At 31.9% G+C, this 25743-nt stretch overlaps 1 protein-coding gene and 1 long non-coding RNA gene across 2 annotated transcripts; both read right to left on the reverse strand.

Moving 5' to 3' along the window:
• Positions 1 to 2962: 2962 nt before the first annotated feature.
• Positions 2963 to 16154, reverse strand: LOC136980665 (ADP-ribosylation factor-like protein 3). The gene is made up of 6 exons (XM_067276821.1): positions 15965 to 16154; positions 5625 to 5768; positions 4625 to 4741; positions 4486 to 4536; positions 4218 to 4403; positions 2963 to 4140 (listed from the first exon to the last, which is right to left on the reverse strand). The coding sequence occupies exons 1-6, from the start codon at positions 15965 to 15967 to the stop codon at positions 4096 to 4098; spliced, it is 546 nt and encodes a 181-aa protein (XP_067132922.1). The 5' UTR covers positions 15968 to 16154; the 3' UTR covers positions 2963 to 4095.
• A 5529-nt stretch (positions 16155 to 21683) lies between these two features.
• LOC136980596 (uncharacterized) lies at positions 21684 to 23645 on the reverse strand. Its single transcript, XR_010881578.1, has 3 exons — positions 23574 to 23645; positions 21901 to 21990; positions 21684 to 21796 (listed from the first exon to the last, which is right to left on the reverse strand). It is a non-coding gene; the product is annotated as an uncharacterized lncRNA (long non-coding RNA).
• Positions 23646 to 25743: the final 2098 nt, after the last annotated feature.

The raw sequence follows: 25743 nt of genomic DNA on the forward strand, positions 1-25743 counted from the left end.
GTTTTCCATATTAAATTTCAAATCTCATATTTTACTCAATTTTAACTGATTTCCACTAAGAATTGCGCATCATCATAAAAACTTATTCTTTGAAACTGAAACAGCTATACAACTTGATAATAAACTGACCTTTCGTTACGTTTCCAGCGATGCCATTGATATAAATGTTTTTAGTTTCATTCGGGGGCTGGCATCAGGCTTCTAAAGATCTGTAGTAGAATTTTTGGGATCGGACAAATTTTTTTTCAAAACTCATCCCAGATTCCAAAACTTCTACTACAAATCTTCTTTAGAAGCCTGATGCCAGCCCCCGAATGAGACTAAAAACGTTTATATCAACGGGCATTGCCGGAAACATAACGAAAGGTCGGCTTATTATCAAGTTGCGCATTGTCGTCATCACTCGTTTTATACAGATGAAATGGATGTACAAAAATACAGTGAAATTTTGACAGAATTGCAAGATATTTGGCACAATCTTTCAGTTTCCATGCAGAAAGTAGCCAAAAATGCAGTATCTAATTGATGTATTGAAGAATGGTAGCATAGTATTTTATAATGGTATGCTTTAGTTGTTACAGAGAGGCAAATATGCTTAGATATACAGTGGAACCCTGGTTAACGAACTTAATCCGTTCCGCAACTCCGTTCGTTAACCGAAGCAATTTTTCCCATAGAAATGAATGGAAATACAATTTATCCGTTCTAGCCTCCGAAATTTTCGTGATTTTATTTGTAAAATGCAGTAGGTTTTCTTTGATGAAAATGTAAGAAAGTGTAGTATCTATCATTACAGCGACAAACATGTAAACTTTATTTAATAAAATAGCACTGTACATACCTTCGTTTGTTGTAGTTGGTGGCAGAGGAGCGGAGATATACGGAGCTTAATGCTTAGAAGGGAAATCCCCCTCCAAAAGATAACGGGTAGCACTTCGTTGGGAGATTCTTCGAGTCGAGGTCTCTTTTGGTAAGGAAGAAGAGACTGATCTAAAGTTGATCATCTTACTCTTAATCAAAATTTTTCTCAAATGTGATAACAACAATGCGATATGAACAGCAATGCACTTTCTATTGCCACTATCACTTTTCTTTCTTGAATGCCATATTTATTAAAAATATAAATCATGAAATTGAAGAAAGAAGTTTAGCACAAACACGTGGAAAAGCAATGCTTAACTCGCGCATGCCTAACAGCAACTAAAATTTGACACAAAAAAATCATTACGTTCGTTATCCGAGACAAAATTTTTGCAAAATAAAAGTTTGCTAACTTATTTGGTTATTAACCAGGGCGTTCGTTAACCAGAGTTCCACAGTACACTTAAATGCACAAAAGACTCTAAGGACAACTGTAACAATCAGATTTACTGTCATAAGTGTTGTCAGGTTGAGGGCTTATTCTCTCAGCAGAGGATGCTTTCACTTGAAAAGAGATTTAGGGATTTTCTAATTCAATAATTAAAAATCCGTCATTGAGTTGCTTAACTTTCCCAGCAACATTTAAAACTGTATGTTTAGTGCCATCTGTTATGATACTTTATTATTAAAAACTTCTTAAATTTTTTATTATTATAAAATGGCAAACGTCTTAATTTTGAGAATAGGGATGGGTTTTTATAAAAAATTGTAAGTGCTAATAATGAGTAAAATTGTCCTTTAGGTCCAACTCTACTGGAGATATAACACACTATCCCCTTTATATCCTCATCCCGTCGATCTTCAACCACCAAAATTTAATAACATCGATCCCCCGAATACAAAAACCACCCTGCGAAATTTCAGAAAATTGACAGAAAGCACAGGAGTTATTAAGCTTCAAAGAGAGTAACAAAATTGTGCTCCACACATACACAAAGAAAAATCCTTGGAATTCTTTTTGCCATTTCTAAATGTTTCAGGGCCCAAAGTTCAATGTAAAAATCCTGGGGGGATCAATTTTTGACTAATTGCCATACTTTCCTTCCATACTTCCAGTGCCTGGAAAATAAAAATGCAACTCTACACAAGACAGAACATAATGCAATTTTGACAATAATGTGCCTTTAGTTTATAAAATGCAGTAAATGCAAGCAAGAAAAATGTAAATAACTTTGCTACATCATTTTTAACAATTGAAAGTGGCATTTCCTTGATTCTTGGCACTTTTGATTATGTAATAAAAGCATAGCAGTGGGTTAAGTTTAGGTTTTTACCACGTACGTAATGTAAAATATGGTTAATTGTAAACTATATTATTTGAATACATATGTATGAAGATAAAAGTTGGAAGTAGCCTTCAATGTCAAAGAAGACTAGCAATTAGAGGAGAGCTGTGTAAAGACAGAAAAAAAAAGAAAACGGTGTAAACAGGCATTAGAAGATACTAAATTTAAATATTGGCTTTTAAAATCCACAGGTCCTTACAAAGCTATTTGCTTGCATTTTAGGAAAGATTCGATTAATTTAGTAGGTTTCGGAAGAAAAGAATCGGCCCGAAACGGGACTCAAAACTGGTGGTTGTGTTGCCGGGTACACTACCAACTTCTGTCCAATCTATGCTTCCAGAAGTATTAATTTAGATATAATCGTACTGGTTACTCACAGCACCAATTGGGGACAACTCAGCATCCACAGTCTATAACTCCCAGTATGTACTCGGCCAGCTATCACTTTACCCAGGCTTGGCATATATAAATATAAGCACATACAAACCCGACTGTTAGATTAAAGCCAAACAATTGCTGGATTACAGTGGGCTATAATACTAATTAAATTTGAAGTAATTTGGCCTAGAGGTAGGTGTTTCGGCGGAATTTTTGAAGCACGGCCGGACGGTTGCAATGGAGTGTGGCAGCAAGTTATCTTCCTAGATTAAACATTAAACACCCTGTATCGTACGTATTTGATAATACTTTTATGAAATTTAAATTGCACATTCGGTATGTCAATTCGTATTTTTAAAAGAATTACAATAGAAGAATCAAGTTGGTAATGCAGTTTTATTCAATAACAACTTTTGAATGCTTGACATATGCTAATTACATAAATTTAAATTACACCAAATAAAAGACGGTAACGTCAAACGTAATACAAGAACACATAAATGTTAAAAGAACAGAGGAGATGTTTCTTTAACGGGGAGACAAGCATTCGTAAAAATAAAAACATTCGTATTTACAAATCTAATTTATTCATTTTGCATATTTGATAACATTATATTTTTATATTTACGCTCATCTTATGCAATAATTTAATTAAGCAATAGAAAATATTTGTGGTTTGATTTGTAACTCGATTACAGAAACAACAGAAAATTTGTTCGTTAAATCTCTAAATTTCGGAATGAATTTATGCACTTTTTCTTGTTGTTTCTTTTGTTAAAATATAACAACAACGAGTCATTAAACATTTTTTATGTGGCAAATTTATAAATATTTTTCTCTTCTTAAAATGGCAACATTAACTATTTATACATTTATAAATATATAAAAAGTATAAATAATGCAATTTTATATTTATTAAAATTAACTTTAATAAAAAGCGATCGAGTTTGTTTGCTAAATTTGTTTTAGATTGTCGAATGCGGCAACACGAACCGATGAACGTACAATATTTTAAAATTAAAAACGGAATAATAAATTATCACAGAGTTGCTAACGAATTGGCTAGAAAAGAGTCGTATGATATGTTTTTTAATATTGTGCTTTTTTGAAATCAAAATTAATAAAAAAAAAAGAAATAAAAGAATTTGATTTTTTGTTGAATATGCAAAACACTTCTCTAAATTATATGTAAATATATACATATACATCTGTGAGCAAGTAACTGTGTGGAATGCATTTTAAAAGATGTAAATCTAGACGACGTATGTGGTTTGTATGTAAATGAAATGGGTGACTCCAAAGATCTAAACCGTTTAACTATTACTTTATGAAGGACGGAATTTCGGAACGGGTTTGATCGAGTGCATAGTAAACGAATGAATGTTGATTAGACTGCCATTAATACTTTTTCTCTGCAGTGAGGCAAAGTGAACAAAACTGTTTAAAGTTCTTCTATTTTGGTGTGTTTTTAAATATGTCTAATAAATTATTAAAGCTAATTGTGTGCAGTTTATTTTTTCCTTTTGATATTTTTGCATACCCAATCCAATCCTTCCTGCAAATTATTATATTATTTGATTAGTGGAAGAAAATTTAATGGAGTAAATTAAATTTGATACGGCGGATGCTTACTTTTAGTCCTTCTCCGTTAATGGCCGAACAGGCTTGTATTTGCCAAGCTCTGTCTCTTATTGCGGGTAGGTTCAATCCCTCTGCTAGTTCGCTGGCGGCCGCAGAGTTGAACAAGTCTTGTTTGTTTGCAAAGACGAGAAGAGGAACTCCAACTAATTTCTCTTCGGCCAGTAATTCGCCTAATTCCTTTCGTAGGAAACGTTTTTAAAGAAGTTTTATTGTCGTTTATCAATAAGGAATTATGAAATTGTTAATAAATGACACATACCACTCCTGTTTCTTCAAATCTCTTTCTGTCTGCACTATCGATTACGTAGATCTAATCAATAAAGGCATTCGATATAATTTTTATTGGTGCTACAGAATAGAAATTATAAAAATGAAGAAATTTGCAAATGTTTTCTTACTAGCACATCCGTGTTTTCAAAATAATTACGCCAATATGGCCGAATCTTTCTTTGACCTCCAATATCCCAGACGTTTAACTTGAATCCTTCGGACTGTACACTTTTGATATTAAATCCCTAAAATTAAAGAAATAAGTTATTTATAATACTCTTATCTAATTAGAATAAAATTAAGGAATTATTCAACGTGATATTTATTAATATTAAATATAAATATACTAGTAGATGAGCCCGGTGTTGCTCAGGCAAAAACTTCATACTCCTAACCCTTCTATTACATTATAGTAATTGATTTATATTTATGAAGGTTATCTTACGTAAGAGTTTATCGCATCAAGTGTAGTGCTCGGTGTGATAAACCTTTAAGTAAGATAACTTTTATAGTTATTTAAATCAAATACTACAATATAACAAACATTAAAATGAAAACCATATAAAGATTTAGTGAGGTTTTCATTACTGGTTTGCATAGACTTTAAAGAATTAATAGCTAGTGGCTTTCTTTCTTCAGTAACATATCACACAAGAAGTAGTTGTTTATGTAGTTTTTTACTATAGGAAATGCATTTGGGGTCTTAACGGTCCCTCGTCAGTCCTTAGACTTTACAAAAAAAGAGATAGATATGGGTCTATGGGATATTCAACGCTTCTATAATAAAATGCATTTTCATTTGGATGCTTGCATACGACTCGACAGTGACTGCAGTGGGTACCGAGACGGACAACATTCAACTTTCATGTGGTGCTGCATGCACACTTGTGAGTTATACTCTCAAAATTCGCACGAATGTAATACATCATGTAGATAAATATTCTGTGCAATTTTTGTTAGCCTAACATAACTCCTTGGTGTTGGGATTTCCATTTCTGGCAGTGTATATCATGCAATTCAGTGCTTTGAATACATTTAAAACGTCAAAGTTTCTTAAACATTTTTCTCCCCAATTCATTTATATAAAAAAGTCTTAAATTTTAATATATTTTTTAATTAAAAGTTTACCTGAGTTGGTGTAATGTGAGTAACATCCTCCGAAGCTAACTTCTTCAGAATGGTCGTTTTACCAGCATTATCCAAACCTAACAATAAAATTCGTAACTCGCGATCGGGAGCCGACTTCAGTTTTCTCAGTAATGATAGTAACCCCTGGAAAATTAAAATATTAAAATAATATCTATCGTGTTTTTCTTCTCAATTATTAGTATAATTCCTATTATCTGTATAATATATAAAAATATAAATGTTCATCAAAATAAGTTTGTTTAATTGGCATCAAGAAATGTATGTCATGTTACGACGTAATACAGAGATGGCCCGCTGACCGAATACAGATTGTTCGGGCTTCATCTCCGGCCCGTAACCTTTGTGATTTCTTTTCTAAAAATCAATGTTTCTAATATCTTGCAAGAATTAAATAAGAAATATTTCAAACTTTTAAATGTTTTATGTCAGTATATTTGTGTAATGAGAAGTCATGCACAGACTGGTAAAAATTAGTAGTGTGACTAAAGATGTGGCACCTGCTATGATTGGTGTTAATGTTGGACTTGTTACATAACTTCAAATGTTCAAACGAAAAAGGAAATGTTGTGCAAGAACAAACTTATTATTTTATTGTATAATAAACCTGGGATCACTATGTTAAAAAACTAAAGATGGAAGACATCGTAAGCATAGTAATTAAAACAATAAACTGGATACACTATCATGCCTTGAATTATTGACAACTCAATGCTTTTTTGGATGAACTGGATTCACAATACAGAAGTTTACTATATTATAGAGAGGTTAGGTGGCTTAATTGTGGAATCATTTTAAAACGATTTTTTGAACTATTAAAAGAAATTGACACGTTCACTTCGTCAAAAGGAAAATTGATTCCTCAGCTCGTCAACAAAGATTTGTGCAAAGACGTGGCCTTTTTAGTTGACATAACAAGCCACTTAAACACCGAATACCAGTTTGGCAAAAATGTGAACAGCTGATACGTCATATATACGATTGAATTAAATCGTTTCTGGCAAAATTCTATCATTGGCAAACCCAGTTGGCAAAGAATAATTTAGCCCACTTTCCTACACTTAAATCAATTTCTCAAAATAATAATGTTGCTTAAAAGTACATGCAATACTAAACTAAAAAATAAATAGTGGGTGATCGGTTAACAAGCATAATCCATTCCTAGACTCTGTTCGCTATCTGAATTGTTCATTAACCAATTATCAATTTACCATAGATTTTTATGAAAATTTGATTAATCTGTTCTGGAGATCCCCAAAAATAAAAAATTATATAATTTCTTACTATGTTTATTTATATGTAATAATAAAAATACATATATATATATATATATATACAGTCTTGCATTTTTATCAGTCATGTTTTTCTGTTTGTGGGGCATTAAAGAATCTGTTCAATGTTGATTGCTTTTCTCTCTTCTTCAGGATTTTCCAGAAGTAATTAATAGCATTGTTGTTGTAGAGATTCCTAAGCTTATTTAACCTCAACCTGGTTTGAATGCCATTCTAAGACTGTTGTTCTGACATCCTCCCACTTCTTCAAAAGATCTTTAATAGCAGATGCTGGCATTAATCCTCTTTTTCAGAAGAAAACATATCTTGGCGAGTTTCTTGGTGTTCTTCTGTCATCAGATCAGTTTCAGGTTCCATTATGAGCTTTTCAATGTTCTTTATTTCTTAGGTGTAAAATTTTGTTACTCCTTTAGCTGCTTGATTCTTCTTTCTTAGCGTATCTTTCTTAGATAAGATTGAACTGCGGCCTACTGTATACCTGTTCGAGCCATACTGCCCAGCAACATCAGACATCATCTGCTCACTCTCTACCTTTGCTTTATACTCTCACTCCAAAAATAGAAATCGACACAAAATTTAATGAGTGCCAACCCGACAGTCTCGAAAAAACACTATAAAAGAATTGTTTCTGTCAGAAAAATAAAAGGCTGGAATTACAAGGGAGGGTTTCAAAGTTCAGAGAAATATTATCCGATCAGTATATACCAAGTTGAGCGTTGATGTCATCTCCTGTGCTCTGGAAAGTTTTAAATTGTTGCCCGAAGACAAGGGAAGACCAATTTGTATTCATTATTTTACGTTGCTTCTTCTTGTGTTTGTTCTGTGAGGTGTTCATTGTCTGAACATAAAAAATCTTTTGTGAAAGTATTCACTATCCGACTTGTTCGTTAACCGATCACCCACTGTACTTAAAGCAAGGCTATAATGAATTCCAAGAACTTTGAAGCCTTCTGGATTGTAATGGATGCTTACTTAGTGAAGAACACTCGAACATCAACATTTATAATACTAAACTCTTACAATTAAATTCATTCCAAAACGCGTGTGAACCAGGAATTTGGAAGAATTGTTCTAAGAGTAGAAAGAAGCTATTGTGTAAATGGTCAGAAAGAAGAGTTCGAATACATTATGTCGAAGCTTCTAAGACCAAAAGATCAAGACTTCTCTAAACACTTTAAAAAAGATAACAGAAGAACTATTTTTTAAAAAAAATGACAGTATTTAATAAGCTGAAAAACAAGGAAGATAATTAAAAAAAATGAAGAAACAAAAATTTATACGATGCTAATGGAGACGAGAGAAAAAGTATATAGGATCGACAAAAAGGTTAGGTATTAGGCTGAAAGATCACATAAGAAACTATAAGAAAGAGAAATAACAGCACTAATGGTGCCGACATTAACGAAGATTAATGTTAAGTGGAAAAATATGAAGTTGATGAAGGAAATAAAGTCAGATGAGAATTAAGTGGTTGCTGAGAAGTTATGGATTTGAGAAAAACGTTTGGACCTTACAGTAATTAATAATAGAAATGGCAATTTGCTATCCGTGGCATAAAAATAAATTATAAAGAATTCTCCATTCTTTTAGGAGTTTAAAAGAGAATTGTATGTCTGCAAAATGCACATTTAGCACATCTTTAGAGTACTGACAGATTATAATAGAGTTGTTATTAAAACTTTAAAAAATGGTCTTAATTAAACGACATTTGAAGAAAGGGAGATTTAGTGAATATTAATATTAAAAATATTGTACAGTCGATTCTACTTAATTGGAAAATGTTGGGATTAATCCATTTTGGCCCAATTAAGTGAACTAATAAGAAATTCTAAAGTAAAATACATAATATGTAGATAAATAAATAAGTAGATAAAAAAATAATAATTTGGTACTTATTTTAATGCTTTATTAAACCAAAATACAGAAAATATTTGTACTATTAATTGTGGAGAAAAAATCATACATACACGATAAATTTTACAATTTCAAATTTTAATTCTGCAAAAATGCATGAAGCGTAGTCTGTCTTTTGCTTCCGAAATTTTGCAGTTCTACAGAATCGGCACATAGGCCTACATTCAGTGCAGATGTAGGGCTTCCTTTATCATCTTCCTGCATAAAGTAATGCTGTAACCAGACTATAAATTTTTTGCCTCACAATTAATCACGAGCACAGATGAGTCATCATCCTCATCATCGCTTTCTTTGTCAAATTTTTGACATTTAGATTTAATAACTTCAACAATTGCATCCTCAAAGTTTTCATTTTCATTGTAACATGGTAAATTGTCATCTATTGTTGAAAATTCTTTATTATTCATGATAGGAACTTGCAGTATGTCTAAGGTGACCAGATTTTAACATCGATGAAGCGAGACAAAATTGACGGGGGGAGTGGTTATCTTGTTGAAGAAATTGTTCTACATATATATGTTACAATCAAAACCCATTTTTAGTTAGAACACGTTTTAACTAGTTGAAATTAGTTTATACTGGATGTCTTTGTTAAAACCCGTTTTGTCTAGTTAAAACTAGTGTATTATAAACGACTCAACTGACCAGATAATATAATACGAATAACTCTTTATTAACACAACTAAAACACTACATCCGTCTAGTTCTCTCGAGCGACTGTGCTCCGTTTGTTCTGCCACCTCGACACCTACACGATTACGTTTCGTTTATCTGAATCATCAACAATATATTACATTACATTTAATGTTTATTCAAATCAACAACATATATTACAACTAGTTTTAACTTAAATTCATTTTTGACTAGCAGTAAATTCTAGTTTTAACTAGACAAAACGGGTTTTGTCTAGTTAATTTACTGCTGTACATGTTTCGATTTTAGATAAAACTAGTTTTTACTTTTAACATTAGTTAAAACTAATTTTAGCTACATAAATATGTTTGGGAGAAATAAATAGTTATGTATAGTGATTCCGGGGAAGATGCCTAACATTTTGCTTATGAAGGAAATTATAGCGATAATTTGGAGGCTTCTAACGAAAATATCATATTCTTGAGCATGTTTTTCAAATAAAACTTTGGAGTATATGAAAAATAATTGTATATTGTGTGTGCAATGACGACTTTTTTACTGCCTGGCATTTTAGGCATCTCACCCCAAGTATCCGGGTAAGATGCCAAATGCCATTAGGGTAAGATAACAAATATAATTGCATAAAATTAATTTTCAAATATCTTAACCAAATTTAATTTATTGCATATGTAGTACAAAGTAATTTAAAATCTCGTATACTAGTACTTTTATATATTAACAGGAATTATTATACTTGAAAATATGGATGCAGATATTTTCCAGTATAATAAGTCCTGTTAATATATAAAAAGTACTAGTATACGAAATTTTAAATTAATATAAAAAGGACACAAAGGCATAATAATTAAGTAGTACAAAGTACTTCATAGTAGTATAACAGTGCAGTATAAGTATTGTTAAGTTTCCGCCCATTCTAAGGTGCTCTATAGCTAGCTGAAAGCTTTTTTCAGTCCAAAAACCTTTTTGAAAAGTCCCTATATAATTTCTATGCATATCCTGCAATAAAACGAGAAAACAAAAATTTATTAAAAATAGGCATATTGGAATTCAATTAACAAAATATAGGCATGTTACCCCAAGTAAAATGTGGCATCATTCTCATTTGTCGGGGTAAGATGCCTAGTGGAATCATGTGTTCTAGCATGTCTGATCGGGATCGGCGGTAGCTCACAATGGAAACTTTAGAACCTTAACTACATCACACATTGTTTTTCGCAATTTTTAATAAATTCTGTTGTAACTTTTAGTTTTAAAATGATTCTAGAAACATTTCGCAACAAAAACTTCGTTCTTATCTTGCTTTTATTTTTCTCGGATGTAGAAAATGAGGTAATAGTAGCCAACTACAGGTTTCTGCACTCAATATTGGCCCAACGATTCATCATACAAACACATGACAATATCTGACGTCACCATTTGAAAATATCAAGAAGTAGGCATCTTCCCCCACTTACTATCTTACCCCAAATCACTCTATATGTTACAGTCAAAACCAGTTCGAAGTGCATTCTGTTAGGGGATCGTTACCTGAAGAACCATTAAGGTTCAAAAACATTTGTAACTAATTGGTTTAGAGTGACACGCACCGGTAAAAGGGTTTTAGATACGTGAAACTGCAAAACCAGTTTTTAGTTAGGATGCATTTTAACTAGTTTATACTGGGATGTCTTTGTTAAAACCCATTTTGTCTAGTTAAAACTAGAATTTACTGCTAGTCAAAAATGAATTTAAGTTAAAACTAGTTTCAACTAGTTAAAACGCATTCTAACTAAAAATGGGTTTTGACTGTAACATATATATATACACACACTATTATGAATCTTCTTTAAAACCTCTTTATTCTTTCTCATATTTCTCAGCTGAGTGAATTCGTTTTAGTAGAATGCTGTTGTTTAAAAGTCATAAAATTTCTTGTAAGAATTTGTTAAATTATATTTCACACATAATATGGCTTTCAAAATCTCAACACTTAATTGTGATTTATCAGATGTCCACATTTTATTTACAGCAGAAAAAACAGGTTCAGACACAGCATTAGTTCCTGGTAAGGACAGCACATATTCTATAATTTTTATATTTAGCACCATATTCTGTAACATGCAATGAACAAAATGTTTGCTCATTTGGACACCTGTGAACATGTTCTGCTCTGTTGCTGCAGCTGCATGCCCCACACCATTTTCTGTCAGCTTTTTGCCACAAACACAAGGGTTTTGTGAGTGCAGCATTCTTTATTTCCGATGCTCACATACACCTTGGTACTGATACGTGTGATACAAAATGATCTTTATGAATCTTAAACATAAGACATAGGTTTATGACATATAATTGACAAAAACTTAATCTTTCCAAAACTCTGGACTTTTTTAAAATGCCATGGGATGCAGGACAAACTGTTAAAAATTGGGATGTCCTGCTTTTGGAGAAATGTCTGGTCACTTTAAGTATGCCTTCATTTTCCTCACTGCTCAAAATTTCCAGAACCTCCAAAGGTTTTAAACTACAAACAGCAAAGCAGTTTTGCACTGTGCTGCTTTTTATACCTCACTAACTTTCAGTGACAAACTGTATTGCTTGCAAAATGGAAATTTTTGCACTGATTTCTCTGGCTGTTGATGAACTTGTTAATAGGTTTTCATCAATAAATTCCAGTATGTAATTAACCAATTTTCCTTAATGTTGATAAAATGTCTTTAAATTTTTTATTACTCCCACGTCCATTGGTTGCACTAAAGATATTGTATTAGGAGAAAGAAATTCCAGCCTTATATCTTTTAGATAATCTGAGGGTATGCAACACAATTATCGAGAAGCAACAAAATTTCCCTTTGCTTACATTGTAATTCTATGTCCCAACTTGTAAGCCAATTCCAAAAAATTTCAGAAGTCATATACACATTACTATTGGCATGATACTATACTGGTAAACTCTCTATTCTTAACTCCTTAAAGCGTTGAGTCTTAGCATTTTTTTCTATAATTAGTAGTTTGCATTTGATATTGTGTCTCACTTTCTATCAAGACAACCAACCATCAGTTGCTTTAAAATCTTTGTGGGTCGGCTTTTTAGCAATCGCCTTTGGCTTTCCCTTCAACACTGGGCCACCGATATTCATGCCTTGCCCACTTACTACAGAAAACCATTGATCTAGATCCTTTCCATCACACTTTCTTTTGGATGTTCCCAAAATTTCTTTCTGTATTGCCAGTCCTCATGAAGTTGATTTTCTTGTCGTAGGAGACACGCAATAGTAGATTTTGGTACACTAGTTATATCAGCAAGTCTATGATGGCTTGTATTCAATGGCTGGCTTTCAATTTTATCCATCAAAGCAATTTTACTTAAAAGTGTTAAATCATTTCTTGGCATCTTGGCAAAAATTTAAAAATCTTAAATAAAATCAACACTGTAAATGAATATTGCTAAGTACAATACTATAATAACAGTAGACTCTTAAGCAGATGCGTACTTGCCAGACTCACAATAAATAACTGATTCGCATCATGCTAGTGTTGCCAAATATTAGTGTACGTAGTGTTGATATATTCTCGATAAATCCCTAAAATATATCAAAAATTGCTAAATACCTTTTCTGCTAATGTCCCGATTAAGCATTTAAATTATCATATTAGTTTATTAGCTTGGTTTCCATTCTTTGAGATTTGGCCCAAAAAGCAGCTGCCCCAATTAACCAGTGGACCAATTGAACAAAATTGACTGTATTTTGTTTTTATAAAAAGTGAATTATTCTCGTGACAAAATTGGTCCTGAAATAGTGCTAGTTTGACCGTTTCTCTGCTTGTGAGTGGTGGAGTTTGCAACAGGATTAGGAATAAATCTAAACTTCTACAGTTGTATTCACAACTAACGATCAATAGTTAAAAGTTAACTGATTACCATTCATTTACTTTAGGTATGTATAAGCTTATTTAACTTGTAACTCTTAATTCTTGGTAGTGAATAAGATGAAAAAAATGTATGTTAGGAGAATCATAAGAATGGAGGTTTGTAGAAAAAAAGAGAGAGAGAACAAAACTCTATTATACAATAAAATAAATTATTGTATAATAGAGAAAAAGATAAAGGAGAAATGGATAAGAGATTATAATGCAATTTGGAGAAAGTTTACTAAAAACAATTTTACATGGAAGTGGATGACTGACAAAAACAAGAATATTTGTATTATACACTTGTGGCATTCAAAGGAAAATTAAAGAGTAGATCTTATAGAAAGAATGATTTTTAATTTATTTAATAAATTAATTAATATATAAAAGCAATTTATTGGTTATTATCAGAAACAAAACTATACAAACTTATATATAAAAATGCAACAAAAGTGAAAAGTAATGCTAAAAATGTTAGCATATAAATATTAACGCACCTGCATATTTTATAAAATTTTGTTCATTTGTACTCTGGGGGTAGTCCTTCCATGCCACTTGGCATTGGTTTTTATTTTGATCAAATAAATAATAAATTAGTTCAAAGTGTTAAGGAGCTTGTCCTGTCCCAATAAAAAAAATCAGTTAATGTTACCTTAGGTAGCCAAGATGGCGGCTCGTCTCTAATTCCAGCAAGGAAACAGTGGGGACGCACGTTCTAACCTAACCTAACCTATTCTAATAAATTACCATAATTATTAGCAACCAAATTATTAGAATAGGTTAGGTTAGGTTAGAATGTGCGTCCCACTGTTTCCTTGCTGGAATTAGAGACGAGCCGCCATCATGGCTACCTAAAATAACATTAACCAAAAATCTTACAGAATGATCACTCTTATAAACTCCCTCTAGATCCATACCTGGTGATAATTGTAGGCTATCTGTACAAGTAAAATTATTTGTTTCCTATTTTTACTCTTTTATCTTTCAATCATAAATTATACAATTTGATTATTCTCAACAATTCTACAAACGTGTGCAGTTACTATAAAAAATTTTGGTTAGGATAAACATAAACTAAGATATATTGGAATTCAGAAAGGAAATTATAGTTTATTATATCTTCATTGATATCATGTACCTATAAAATACAGCAACTCTTGTATTAACCATATATAAAATAATTATAAAATGCTACACAATTAAAAAATCTCTTGTAAAAAGATTTGAACAGCACAAATATCTCCCAAACTTGCAAGCACTTTTAAGTTTATGCTCATCTTCAGGCAAGACAAATCTGAACATTAAAACTACAGTCATCACCATACTAATCAATCAAACAATTTACAAATACGTCTCAATACAACAAATAGGCCTACATATAATTTTAGCATTTGAATCAAATTGCCCAGAGATGAGCTCGAAAGCATCTGTATGTTTGTAAGATGATACTCATTCCATTACAGCATTTTATAAGCATTTGTTAACCACGTAGCTTACCATTAAGGCAAAAAATGGTTTAGAGAATATCTTAGATTTTAAGACTGCACTATACTTTACCAGGAATCTCAAATTCAAATGCAGGAAAAGACCAGTCAAATAAATATATCGTATGTGAGCCACATTCAATATTATTTGATAAACCAACACATCATAGGATAATTAGAAAAAGGCTCTCGCAACGGCTCTTTTACTGCCAGCCAAACAGTTAGGTGTACGAATTTTCCCGTTTTGATCCCTGCAAGACGTCAAACGTTAATTTCTAGAAAAGAAATAACGGCTACGGGCTGCCATCCCCGCTCTATACCAACAGCAACATTTGAGAACACCACATTCTCCACGCCTTGCTAGAAATATAACCATAAGCACTCTTATAAGTGTGTTTCTTTTAACAATAAAATGTATTTAATTACAAGCTAATTAGTTCTGAAGTATTATAGAATTTGAATCCGTACTCTGTATTAGCTTCACCGCATCATATCTAGTGTTTAATGTACAGTACATCAGAGGAGGCAAGAGACAATAAAAAAAACGTTATCGATGCGATATAACCACAGTTTTGGAGTTATCGATGGTAAAAATGTAGGTACGTTGAATATATAATGTATTTAATGTTAAATAAATAACAAATTTAATCATTAATACAAGTCTGTACTTAAGAAAAAAAAAATATTTAAAATAAAAATATGAAATTAAATTTATATCCTGATTGTAATTAAAGAAACACATTTCAAAACTATCCTAAATTATATTTTATATAATACTATTGATTAAGAAAACAATAATTCAGAAAGATTTGTAACATGAATCCCTACCAATTTACATATTTGTGGTATGTAACTGATGATTTGAAAATAAAAAAGATAAGGAAGAATGCCGCAAAATATAATTGCTTCAACAGGAAAAAAAATACAAAAGAATTTCTTATAAAATTCATAAAGTAAACAACGATTTCAATCGAAAATAACAGGTATTTTCGATAATTAATCGATTACAGATGACGTTTTTCAAATATTTAATCAATTTCATTTAAAATAACAGGAAAGAAACACAGGAATAACGGAGACAGACGCTTACCATTGCGAACGGCTGAACAACAATTTCCGAATATATCAATTACACACTGTAATCGAACCTAATTCGGTATTTTAAATTATTGCTTTGGAAATCTGTCGGTGGTGGTGTTACTAAAGAAAAGTTAACTGTAATATTATTTAAAATAAAAAAAAATATGGCGGATACTCCGCTAGAGACTTTAAAGTCGACCCTGCAATTATTTAGATGGAAATATTTTAAAAATTTTACGATTTATTGATTTATTACTTGCTTTATTTATTTATTTATTTATTTATTTGAGAGAATAAAGTAGACACATCTTTAGGTAATTGTAATGTTTATTTCGTGTTAAATTAAATGAAAATGAAATTTTTATGTTAAAACCATTTAGGTTAATTTTATAGAATGATACAAATTATTTTGGTTTGGTTTGGCTGTATTTGTATACGGCAACGCGACACACGAGCGATATGTCGCGTTGCCGTATACAAATACAGCCGATGTGTCGAGGGAGGATGCCTCTCCGGGGTGTTTTGTGGGAAATTGGCCCCTATTTAGGTGTTACTAATGCGAAGGAAACTAAGAAGACACTACGGGCCAGCCCATTGTTCAGGCGCGAATCCGTGACCAACTACCGGTGTTAAGTGGTTTTATCCACTCGGCCACCGTTGGGCACAAATTATTTTGGAAGTAATTAGTTTTGTTTAGGTAAATTCGTAATTTGTTCGTTTGAAAACGCTTAACACGTGTATTTTTTCATTTTGGAGTTGTAGGACAGAGGTCGCAACCGCGTGACCTTTGCCCTCTGACCTCACTTTGCTCTCGGACTCCAACGAAAAGAGAAAGAGAGACGCTTTTCGTTGTCTCGCACTTGGATGTATTTGCTCAATAAGTGCAGCTACCTGCACAAACCTGATATTTGCTTTTGCTGGGTGACCAGGGCAGGAAGTTGTGCCATAGTTGGGCCAGGGTTGATTTCCCAAATCTGGTCGGCCATAGCAGCTAATTTCGAGAGTTCATCACTGCTAACCGACAGGATGCTTCGCATGTTGACGGTAGGCGCTGAGCCACAGAGTCTTCAAAAAATCCTCGCCGATTTTTTGTTGGCCAGATTGCGCATTTCACAGAGTTGTTTTGAGGGTTTACGGCCGTCGAGTTCCATTTCCGTCAGTAGTTTCTTGGTGCGCTGGGTCTCACTGTCCGCGAAAGCGAAGATCAATCGTTCTTTGATAAGTTCGTATCTCCCCGACGAAGGCGGATTGAGTAAAATGTCCGAAACTTGTGCGAGGATTTCCGCGTCGATGTAACTAACGACAGTTTCGAATTTTGTTTGATCTGACAATATTCCAGCGTTTCGAGATTGGGCCTCTCTGAAGGAAGCAAATGAGGAGTCTGGTTTCCAAAATGGCGGCACCTTGATGGCGACACGTCTAGATACTGTACATGTCGGTCCTTTGTTCACGACTAGGCTTAACGGTTCTCTCCTCCATTTTCGTCTTCGAGTCCTTGTTTTTTTTTTTTTTTTTTATGATCACGTTTGGTTCACCAGTTTAGTGGCGTGACTAAAATCCGTACGCGGCACGTTTCGATACTAAGCGGAATTCGTCTGGGTTTGGTCCTATCTTGTCTGATGTCCACACCATCGACTTCGACCACGTGCCCTGCGTCCTTTCGTCGGTGAGGATCAACTGAGACCCTGATCCAGGCTAATAATCTACTTTATTTGTTGCGGTTATGAGATATTTACAATAGTATTGAGTTACAGTACAAATACGAGATCGGTGATGCTGTTGACCCTAAAATGTCTTCTATGCCCTGTGGGCACTAAGAGCGTCTTTTATTCGTATCCATCAACACGATGGACTGCAGAAGACGGGGTAATTATCTCTTTCTGGAATACAGTAAAAATACAAGAAGATACGTAACCTTACACACTCGACCATGGTACGTTTTGTCTTTTTGTACTAATGCAATACTGTATTCTATAATCTACTTGTCAAAAACAAACAAATAACCAAAAATTTATTTGTCTCCAAACTTTTGTTCCTCTGGAAAATTTTCTGCTGACGCCCATGCCCATCATGACTCGTTTGTTTTATTAAGTTATGGCAACGCAACACTTGGGTGATCTACCTAGGAGGATGCCTCCTGGAGGTCTTTTAAAGAGTAACTGGCTCCTATTTGGGCGTTGCAGACGTGGAAAAAGCCGGAAAACTCCACGTGGCCAGCGTATCCGGGCGAGGCGGTGAACTCCCAGTGTTCAGGGAACGGAACGTTTCCTGAACACTGGGACCCTGTTTAGCCACTGGTGGACCCTGTCATGACGTTGGATAGGCTTACAACGGAAGCGTCCGTTGGGCACGATCACGACACATCCTCTTATATTAATTTCCGGTGGCCATTCCGGGAAAATCCCCACGGACCTCCAAGATCCTGGAAAACTTCCAGCAAATATTTTGATCCCTGGTCGCTCAGATCGGTAGGCTAACCACTTAAGTAAGAAGTTATTGTTTAATTTAACTTATTTTACAATTGAATTCTTATAGTATAAATTACAACTGCACAAATCGCAGCGAAAAAGGATTTTTGATAAAAGTTTTTTCGAAAGATCCTGCATGTCTTAAACTTTGGAAAATAAAAGTGAAAAAAGAAAACTGGAAAGCAACTGACAGTGGTTATTTATGTGAGGCAAGTGAAGTACAGTATTAACAACTATCTATGTACGTAGAATTTTTATTTTACTATTATTTTATGATGAAACCGATACGTAAACATGTAAATCACGGATAATTCGAAGTCGCAATTATTAGGTCCCTTGAATTTTGAAGTAAAGATTTCCTTAACGTCACAATGAGACCAAAAACGTGATTCTAACAATCCCATTCGTTATGTAATGCCGATTGATGGCTTTCTCGATAAATATACAAACAAAATGAAGAAGAAACTCGAACATTCAACTGTTGACAGGTTAACAGTTTTATAACAGTCAATGAAATTGCTACGAGGGCCGATACTATCCTCACTATTAATTAGAAACTTCGCCTGCTGAAGTCGGTCGGCCTTAGGAATGCTAAATTACCATCGTTGTAACCGGATACAAAATAGAAAGAGGCCATTTAGAGAGGACCGGTGCGAGGAGCTTGATGGTGCCAAAGAACAGGTAGACGCGAATCACTAGTAAATGGCACCGAAAACGCTTGCTGTACTCATGATTTTTGTGTTTAAATGATATTATTGTATTTTAATTGATTAAAACTGTGGATTTCGAGTGGTTTCTGTTAGTTATTACTAACCCAATATTGTTCTTATCTGTGGAGTATTTTGTAGATATGTGAAAAAAGCTGAAATATTATAATTATTCTTTACCTTCTACTTTTTATTGTGAAATATATCCAAAAATGCTGTTTTTTTAACCAAGAAAACACGAATTCCTCACAGAAAATTTCTCACCCGTTTCAGGATAAAACTTTAATAACAAGTAAAATAAAGAAAGTGTTGAACACAAGATCGTGTTAATATTAACACGATCTTGTGTTCAACACTTCTAAGACTATACAACACGGTTTCAAAACAAATCAACAAGTAAAATGATTTTTCGGTCGCTTTTTTAAAATATGAATCTATATAAAAGAATCATATTTCCCACTAAAGTGACTCAAACTATTCACTCAACCTTCGTCACGATTACTTTTTAAATAAAATCATGTAAAAGGTATTTAAATTTACATGTCAGACGTTTCTATTTTTCAGAAACAAATTTTACATTATTAGATTAGAATAACTGGAAACAATTGTATATACAAATGTTGTTGTGGGGACAGATCATGCAATAAATGTTCAATTATTATTAAATCCCATCCTTGCACAGAAATGGTTAAAGCACAAAGAAATGCAACATCATTTCCTTGTTGAAAAAAACCAGCAACGAGAGTTGCATAACTTTTCCGGCTGTTATGAGTTTTTATTTAAAAATAACTTTTGTATTACTGAGTAAAATAAATAAAATTTGTGTGTGGTGCCGTCTATTGCGAGATTGTGTTATAAAAACTTTTTATATTTTCAATTACTATACAATGGCAAAACGTTTAATTTTGAGGTTAGGGATGAAGTTGATTAAAAAGTATAAATGTTAATAACGAACAAAAGCTTCGTTAAGATTTACACCTGTCGAGATATGACACTATGTTTTCATGTTCTGGACCTTTAATAAAAAGATAAAATTGCAATAAGCGAAGTACTTATGAAGGCAGTAAGAAAGAATGTACTGAGAACTGAACTACAAGAGGAAAGAACTGTTGATAAGAAAAGTCAGACATTTTTCATGTATATGTACGCAAAAATAAATAATTGTTAAACCATTTGACAATTTTGTCATCAATGTCGAATTCGGTAGCTAGCTTTTCTTAAAAAACATGGGGTGTTACGGAGTAAAATGCTTTTTCAATGTCTATGTAAACAACGTACACAGGACGCTTAGATGCGAATTCAGATACGATAGCGCTTTTTATTTCCAGGAAGTTGCTAATAGAAAGTTTGGGTAATACCAGTGTTGGATTGTACTAATACGGGAAATGATCCGGCGGTAAATAAAACGATATAAGCAAATTTCGAATATTTTAAGCTTTGCTGGGGCATGACAGATATGACGAAAAGAAGTAGTTTCTGTTTAAACAATGCTGACATAACAGTCCGTTGAAAACGGGACAAATCGAAGTTCTAGTATGACGAAAAATAAAGGCTGATAAGGGTGTTATTTTTGTAAAATATAGACGGAATATAATCAGTGCTATATGTAGAACTGGTTCAAGAATGGCGAAATCTCGAAAATATAATCAACGAGGAACAAACATAATAAATCTCAAAAAACATTTATGTATATTTTTAAACGAAATTTATTAGAGTAACATATAACTACGCGACAGAACACTTCATAGTTCCATTAACACAATAAAATATTTAATAAAAATACTATATATTCACAGTACACATTGAATATTATCACATTTATACATGATAGCTAAAATCAAATATAAAGAATTACAAATTATAAAAAATCAATGTTAAAATTTTAAATTGTGGGAAAGTAAACTAAAAACTCAACATGCAAAAAAGCATACTAGAGGCAGAGATTGTGGGCAATTGATTGGAGGTAGCCTATAAGAGCTGGCAGAATTCGGCGATCATTAACTGTTTTGCTTAGTGATAAATTGTAGTTTTTTTCCTTTTAGCACATAATTGTCCTCAAAGAATGCACTCATATTAAATTTCTACGTGACGTTATTTTTGAAAGTCTTTGTTGTGCCGACATACATCAACCACTCTCTTTTCAATTTACCCACCTCTTTTGCCACAGTTTTACGATGGTTTGGGTTCGCGGAAATCCATTCCGTGTGCGCTCATATATGGATTACAGATTTGGAGGTTGCAATACTGGTGATCGAACTGAAACTTCGTATTTTTTTGCCGTAAATATAATTATTTTAAAACAATTCATTAAATTTACTGGCTTCTCTGGCAATTGCAGTCATATTTCTATCAAAGCAACTGATAATTACTTTACGGAAACATTATAAACTATATTCCTGTTTAGAACAATGTGCGACGTATTAATTGTCTGAATAAACAGAATATGAGGAAAAGCAAAAAAGTGACATGAAAATTACATTCTGTATACACTATATCAAGTATGAAAGACGGAATCTTTACATTTATACATATTTTGCACTTCTCAAATTCGACATTTTAGTTATAAGAAGTATAATTAGATAGGAACTTGTCACATTCTTTCTTCGTATTCGACACATTTCTTAATTTCAGTTGTCCCGAAAAAACGGATTGCAACGTTTTCACCATCTAAAAAACAATATAATCATGCAGTTCGTACTTAAACTGTTTCCTTTATAAAGTCTTTAATAAATTAAATTGTTAAATTACAATACAATATCAAAAATAGCAACCTTAAAAGGGATTTTCTTATCGGGGACGAATAATCCGCCAATCCAAAGACACAAAGAAACCTTCCCGAATCTTTTCATAAAATCTAGAATCTGCGTAGAAACATAAATCAAAGAAAATTCTGAAATACGAAGACAATGCACAAGAGGAAAATTTATAATAAATAACGAATCACTTGAATGGATAGTAATATTATATTTCAATATATCATTATGTTCAATTCAGTCAGTCCATAAACAATACTCGATACTCTTTAATGAGTATCAAAATCCACATATACTTGTTATTTAGGTCGAGCCTTGTACACAAATAATGTGGTACTCTGTTTGGATGCAATGAGACAACGAGAAAAGTTACTAAGTACTTTAGATTTCTTTTTATTGTTGCGAGTTTGACACAGATGCATCAAACCGAAACAAAACTTGCTTCTAATTGATTCTAAACAACTTCTATTGAATACTTGCAAAATTTGCGAACTTTCTGGACAGATACCGTAACCGAAATGTGAACTTCTGTATGTTATATAAATTAAGGCTCAGACAAGAAATTGCTGATTGAAACAAAGAGAAAAAATTAAAAAACGGAAAATGTCTTTCTTTAAAAGTTCGTGCACATATCAGCAAAAATGAAAATTATTCACGCCAGTGACAGTGTTTGTCAGTACTTCACAGAAACTGACAAAAGTGATTATAAAACACTAATAACCTATTCGATCTCAATATAAAATAAAACACAATGTCTCTTTTAAAATAAAAAAAAATAATTATAAAATTTATGATAACATAATTGATCTAAAACAATTTTAAAAGTAATATAAGCCGGTAGTAGTAGTTTGGGGGATACTGATCACAAAATTGATTTCATGAAACATACTAATACCAAAATTGATTTTCTAATTACAAATTGAAATTAAATTAATTTTACTTTAACAATATTAAAAAGACTTTATCAAAAAATTAATTTTTAAAATTTATTATAATACTATTATATAATTTAGTTGCAGTGATAACTTAATTAAAATTTGTCGAGTAAATTAAATTAAAATTACAAATATAAATTTCTTGAATAATAGTTTTCCCATCAATACCAATACTAATTTTTTGAAATTACGTTTTTAAATTTATAATCTTTTCAATTAATATTTATTATAAATATTTATTGAGTATATTAATTTAAGGTTACAAATGAAAATTTGTCGAATAAATTACTTAAATTTATTGCTTCAGTTTTCATATTTAGAAAGCTTTTTAAACACGAAAACTGAAGCAATGAATGAAATTAGTCTCTTTGAGAAATTTTTATTTGTAAACTTAATTTAATTTACTTGGCAAATTTCTAAACTGAAAAGTTAATTATGTAATCTGGAATAATTCTATTCAACAAGTTTTGATTTGTAAACTTAATTCATTTGACAATTTTTTTAGTTTAAAAATTATTTGTTGTTTTAATTTAATTTACTCGATAAGTTTTAATCAAATTATTACTGCATCTTAACTTTATAATAATATTAAAATAAATCTTAAAAATTAATTTTGTAATTAAATTTTTTAAATATTGTTAAAATAAAATTATTTTAATTCAAATTTTAATGAGAAAATTAATTTTGTAATCAGTATGTGTTATGAAATTTATTCTGTGATCAGTATGGCCTTAATTACTACTACTTAAGCGAAACCTTTAGTTTATGTTTCAATCTCAGGTTACACACAGCAAATTGACGAATGTCTTGAAAACCATTCTGCATCTGAAATATCAGTAAAACAGATTATAACTACAGCAACTAGTATTAATGGATACAAAACACACAATCGTATGATATTTATATTCAAATCGAATAATATTAGTTAAAATGAAATAATTATAATATAAGAAACACAAACGTTTACCGTAAATGCAAAGCAGCACAATAAAAATCCCCAGTATATACCGATTAAAGTTAAGACAATAGATAATCCTAAAAGTATCTGTCGGTATAAATCGTTTATTTCTAGAAATAGATATCCATAAAAGCAAACACTCGTTGTCCAAATGATACCAAAATGAATAAAGCAAGATATCCAATGAAGCTTTGTGTTTATCTGATTGACGAATTGCCACAATTCTTCGTGATGCTGCATAAATTCGTTCAGTTCATTTAGAACAAGTTTCTTACTCTGTTTTATCGCAAAAATTTCATACAGCAGATGTTCGATTTCTTTCTGAGCGACAAACAATACTAAAGCTGCTGACAACAATCCGTATGCAATTCCTCCTATGAGAAACGTTTGATGTAAACCAGTATGAATGCTACATAAAAGTGCCTCTCCTTTAAAATACTCTTTTCTTTCCATAGCGGGATAATACAGAAATACATTAGCGAACTGAAAACAAGTAACAATCGCCATTGCAATGAATGCAACGAATAAAGAGATTTTTCTTATTGTGCAATTTCTTCCGTGTATTATTTTCTGTCGAAAATATTCGTGTCTCAATCCAGATTTTAATAAAATAAGTTTGTGGTTTTGAAAAAAACTAAAACACATTGAATAAAATAGATATAAAAGTCCATTAACAACATTCAATGTTGTAGTAACGTTTTCAGTTCCCACATCATCATACCATCCTTTACAAATTGTATAATTACTGAAACCTGGTGTTGCATGTAAGAAGAGCAAGCAAGTATTAGACCATAAAATGAAACTTATACATTTGATATAAGTATTTTTAAATTTATCATTTCGGAGAATGGAAAGATCTTGTTTACAGTTACATAAGTAGAATGGTTGTAAACCGAAAATCAGAGACATCATCCAACAAGGTCTGAGGAAACAACACATGCAAATTTTCTTTTGTACATTCGAATTCATGTTTTCAACTCTAGAACAATTTCTGACGAAATAACAATTTAAAAAAATGTATTCTGTGTATTATTGTTTATCTGAATGTAGCAATTTGTTACGATATTTTATTTTTGTATTTTTGTTAATTTTATAACAATTATACTGTGAAATAGTTAAAACATTCTTAGTTGCTTATACTTAGCTTTATGGTTACCTTTAAGTTTAGCTTTAAATATATATTTCTTTTTAGTCATCTGCAATTTTTTGTCTTTCTTCTCAGAATATAACCAATTTTCATTGATACAATTTATGAACTTGAATGGTGAAATTTAAACCCGAAATGCCGTTATATTCTATCTTGTATTCTTTGTGGAAATTAATAATGCAAAGAAGCGGTAGCCGTATTTTATACGCAGTTGGGTATGTAACGTCTGCGATATTTGTAGATATTTATGGACAAGAATTTAGATTCAATTAATGGAATGATCGATATAATACTTTTAGTTATTAAAACTTTTAATTATTCGCATGTTTTCTAAATATATTGTAGTAAATTTCCACTGATATAATATTTACTTCCAGTAATATGCTAATCGATAGTACTCAATTTTGTTTACTACAGAATTAAGTTTTCCAGGTAAAATGCACTTATTGTGCCTTTCCTTGAGAACTTAAATGAAATTATATAAATTTGCAACAGTACCTTATTTCCTGTCATACCACATTAGAAAGTTGATATTTTGACAGATCTAAAAAGTAAAATAAGTTAATTTAAACGAAATTCGACTGGAAAAGTTTACAAAAAAACAGGAGAAAATATCACAAACAAAATTAAAAATAGCTAGAAACTGTAGAATATTTCATAAATTCAAAATAAATTACTTACGTTAGTACAAAAGAATTTATATTATGCAGTCGTCTAGTTGGCCCTATGGCCATCGCAGATACTCAGAACATGCACCGTAGAAGCGAGTTTGACAATTGCTGAATCAATTGTTCTTTCGGTAAAATGCATCGAATACTCTT

This window comes from Centruroides vittatus, unplaced genomic scaffold (assembly GCF_030686945.1).
Source record: "Centruroides vittatus isolate TY-2023 unplaced genomic scaffold, ASM3068694v2 contig_717, whole genome shotgun sequence".
Taxonomy (NCBI): domain Eukaryota; kingdom Metazoa; phylum Arthropoda; class Arachnida; order Scorpiones; family Buthidae; genus Centruroides; species Centruroides vittatus.

Excerpts from the sequence above, each read along its gene's own strand:
- LOC136980665 (XM_067276821.1), bottom strand. Across the intron at positions 4,742-5,624 it reads CTCACATTACACCAACTCAG|GGATTTAATATCAAAAGTGT; the intron begins GTAAACTTTTAA and ends CTTTAATTTTAG. Across the intron at positions 4,404-4,485 it reads GATTTGAAGAAACAGGAGTG|GAATTAGGCGAATTACTGGC; the intron begins GTATGTGTCATT and ends TTCCTACGAAAG.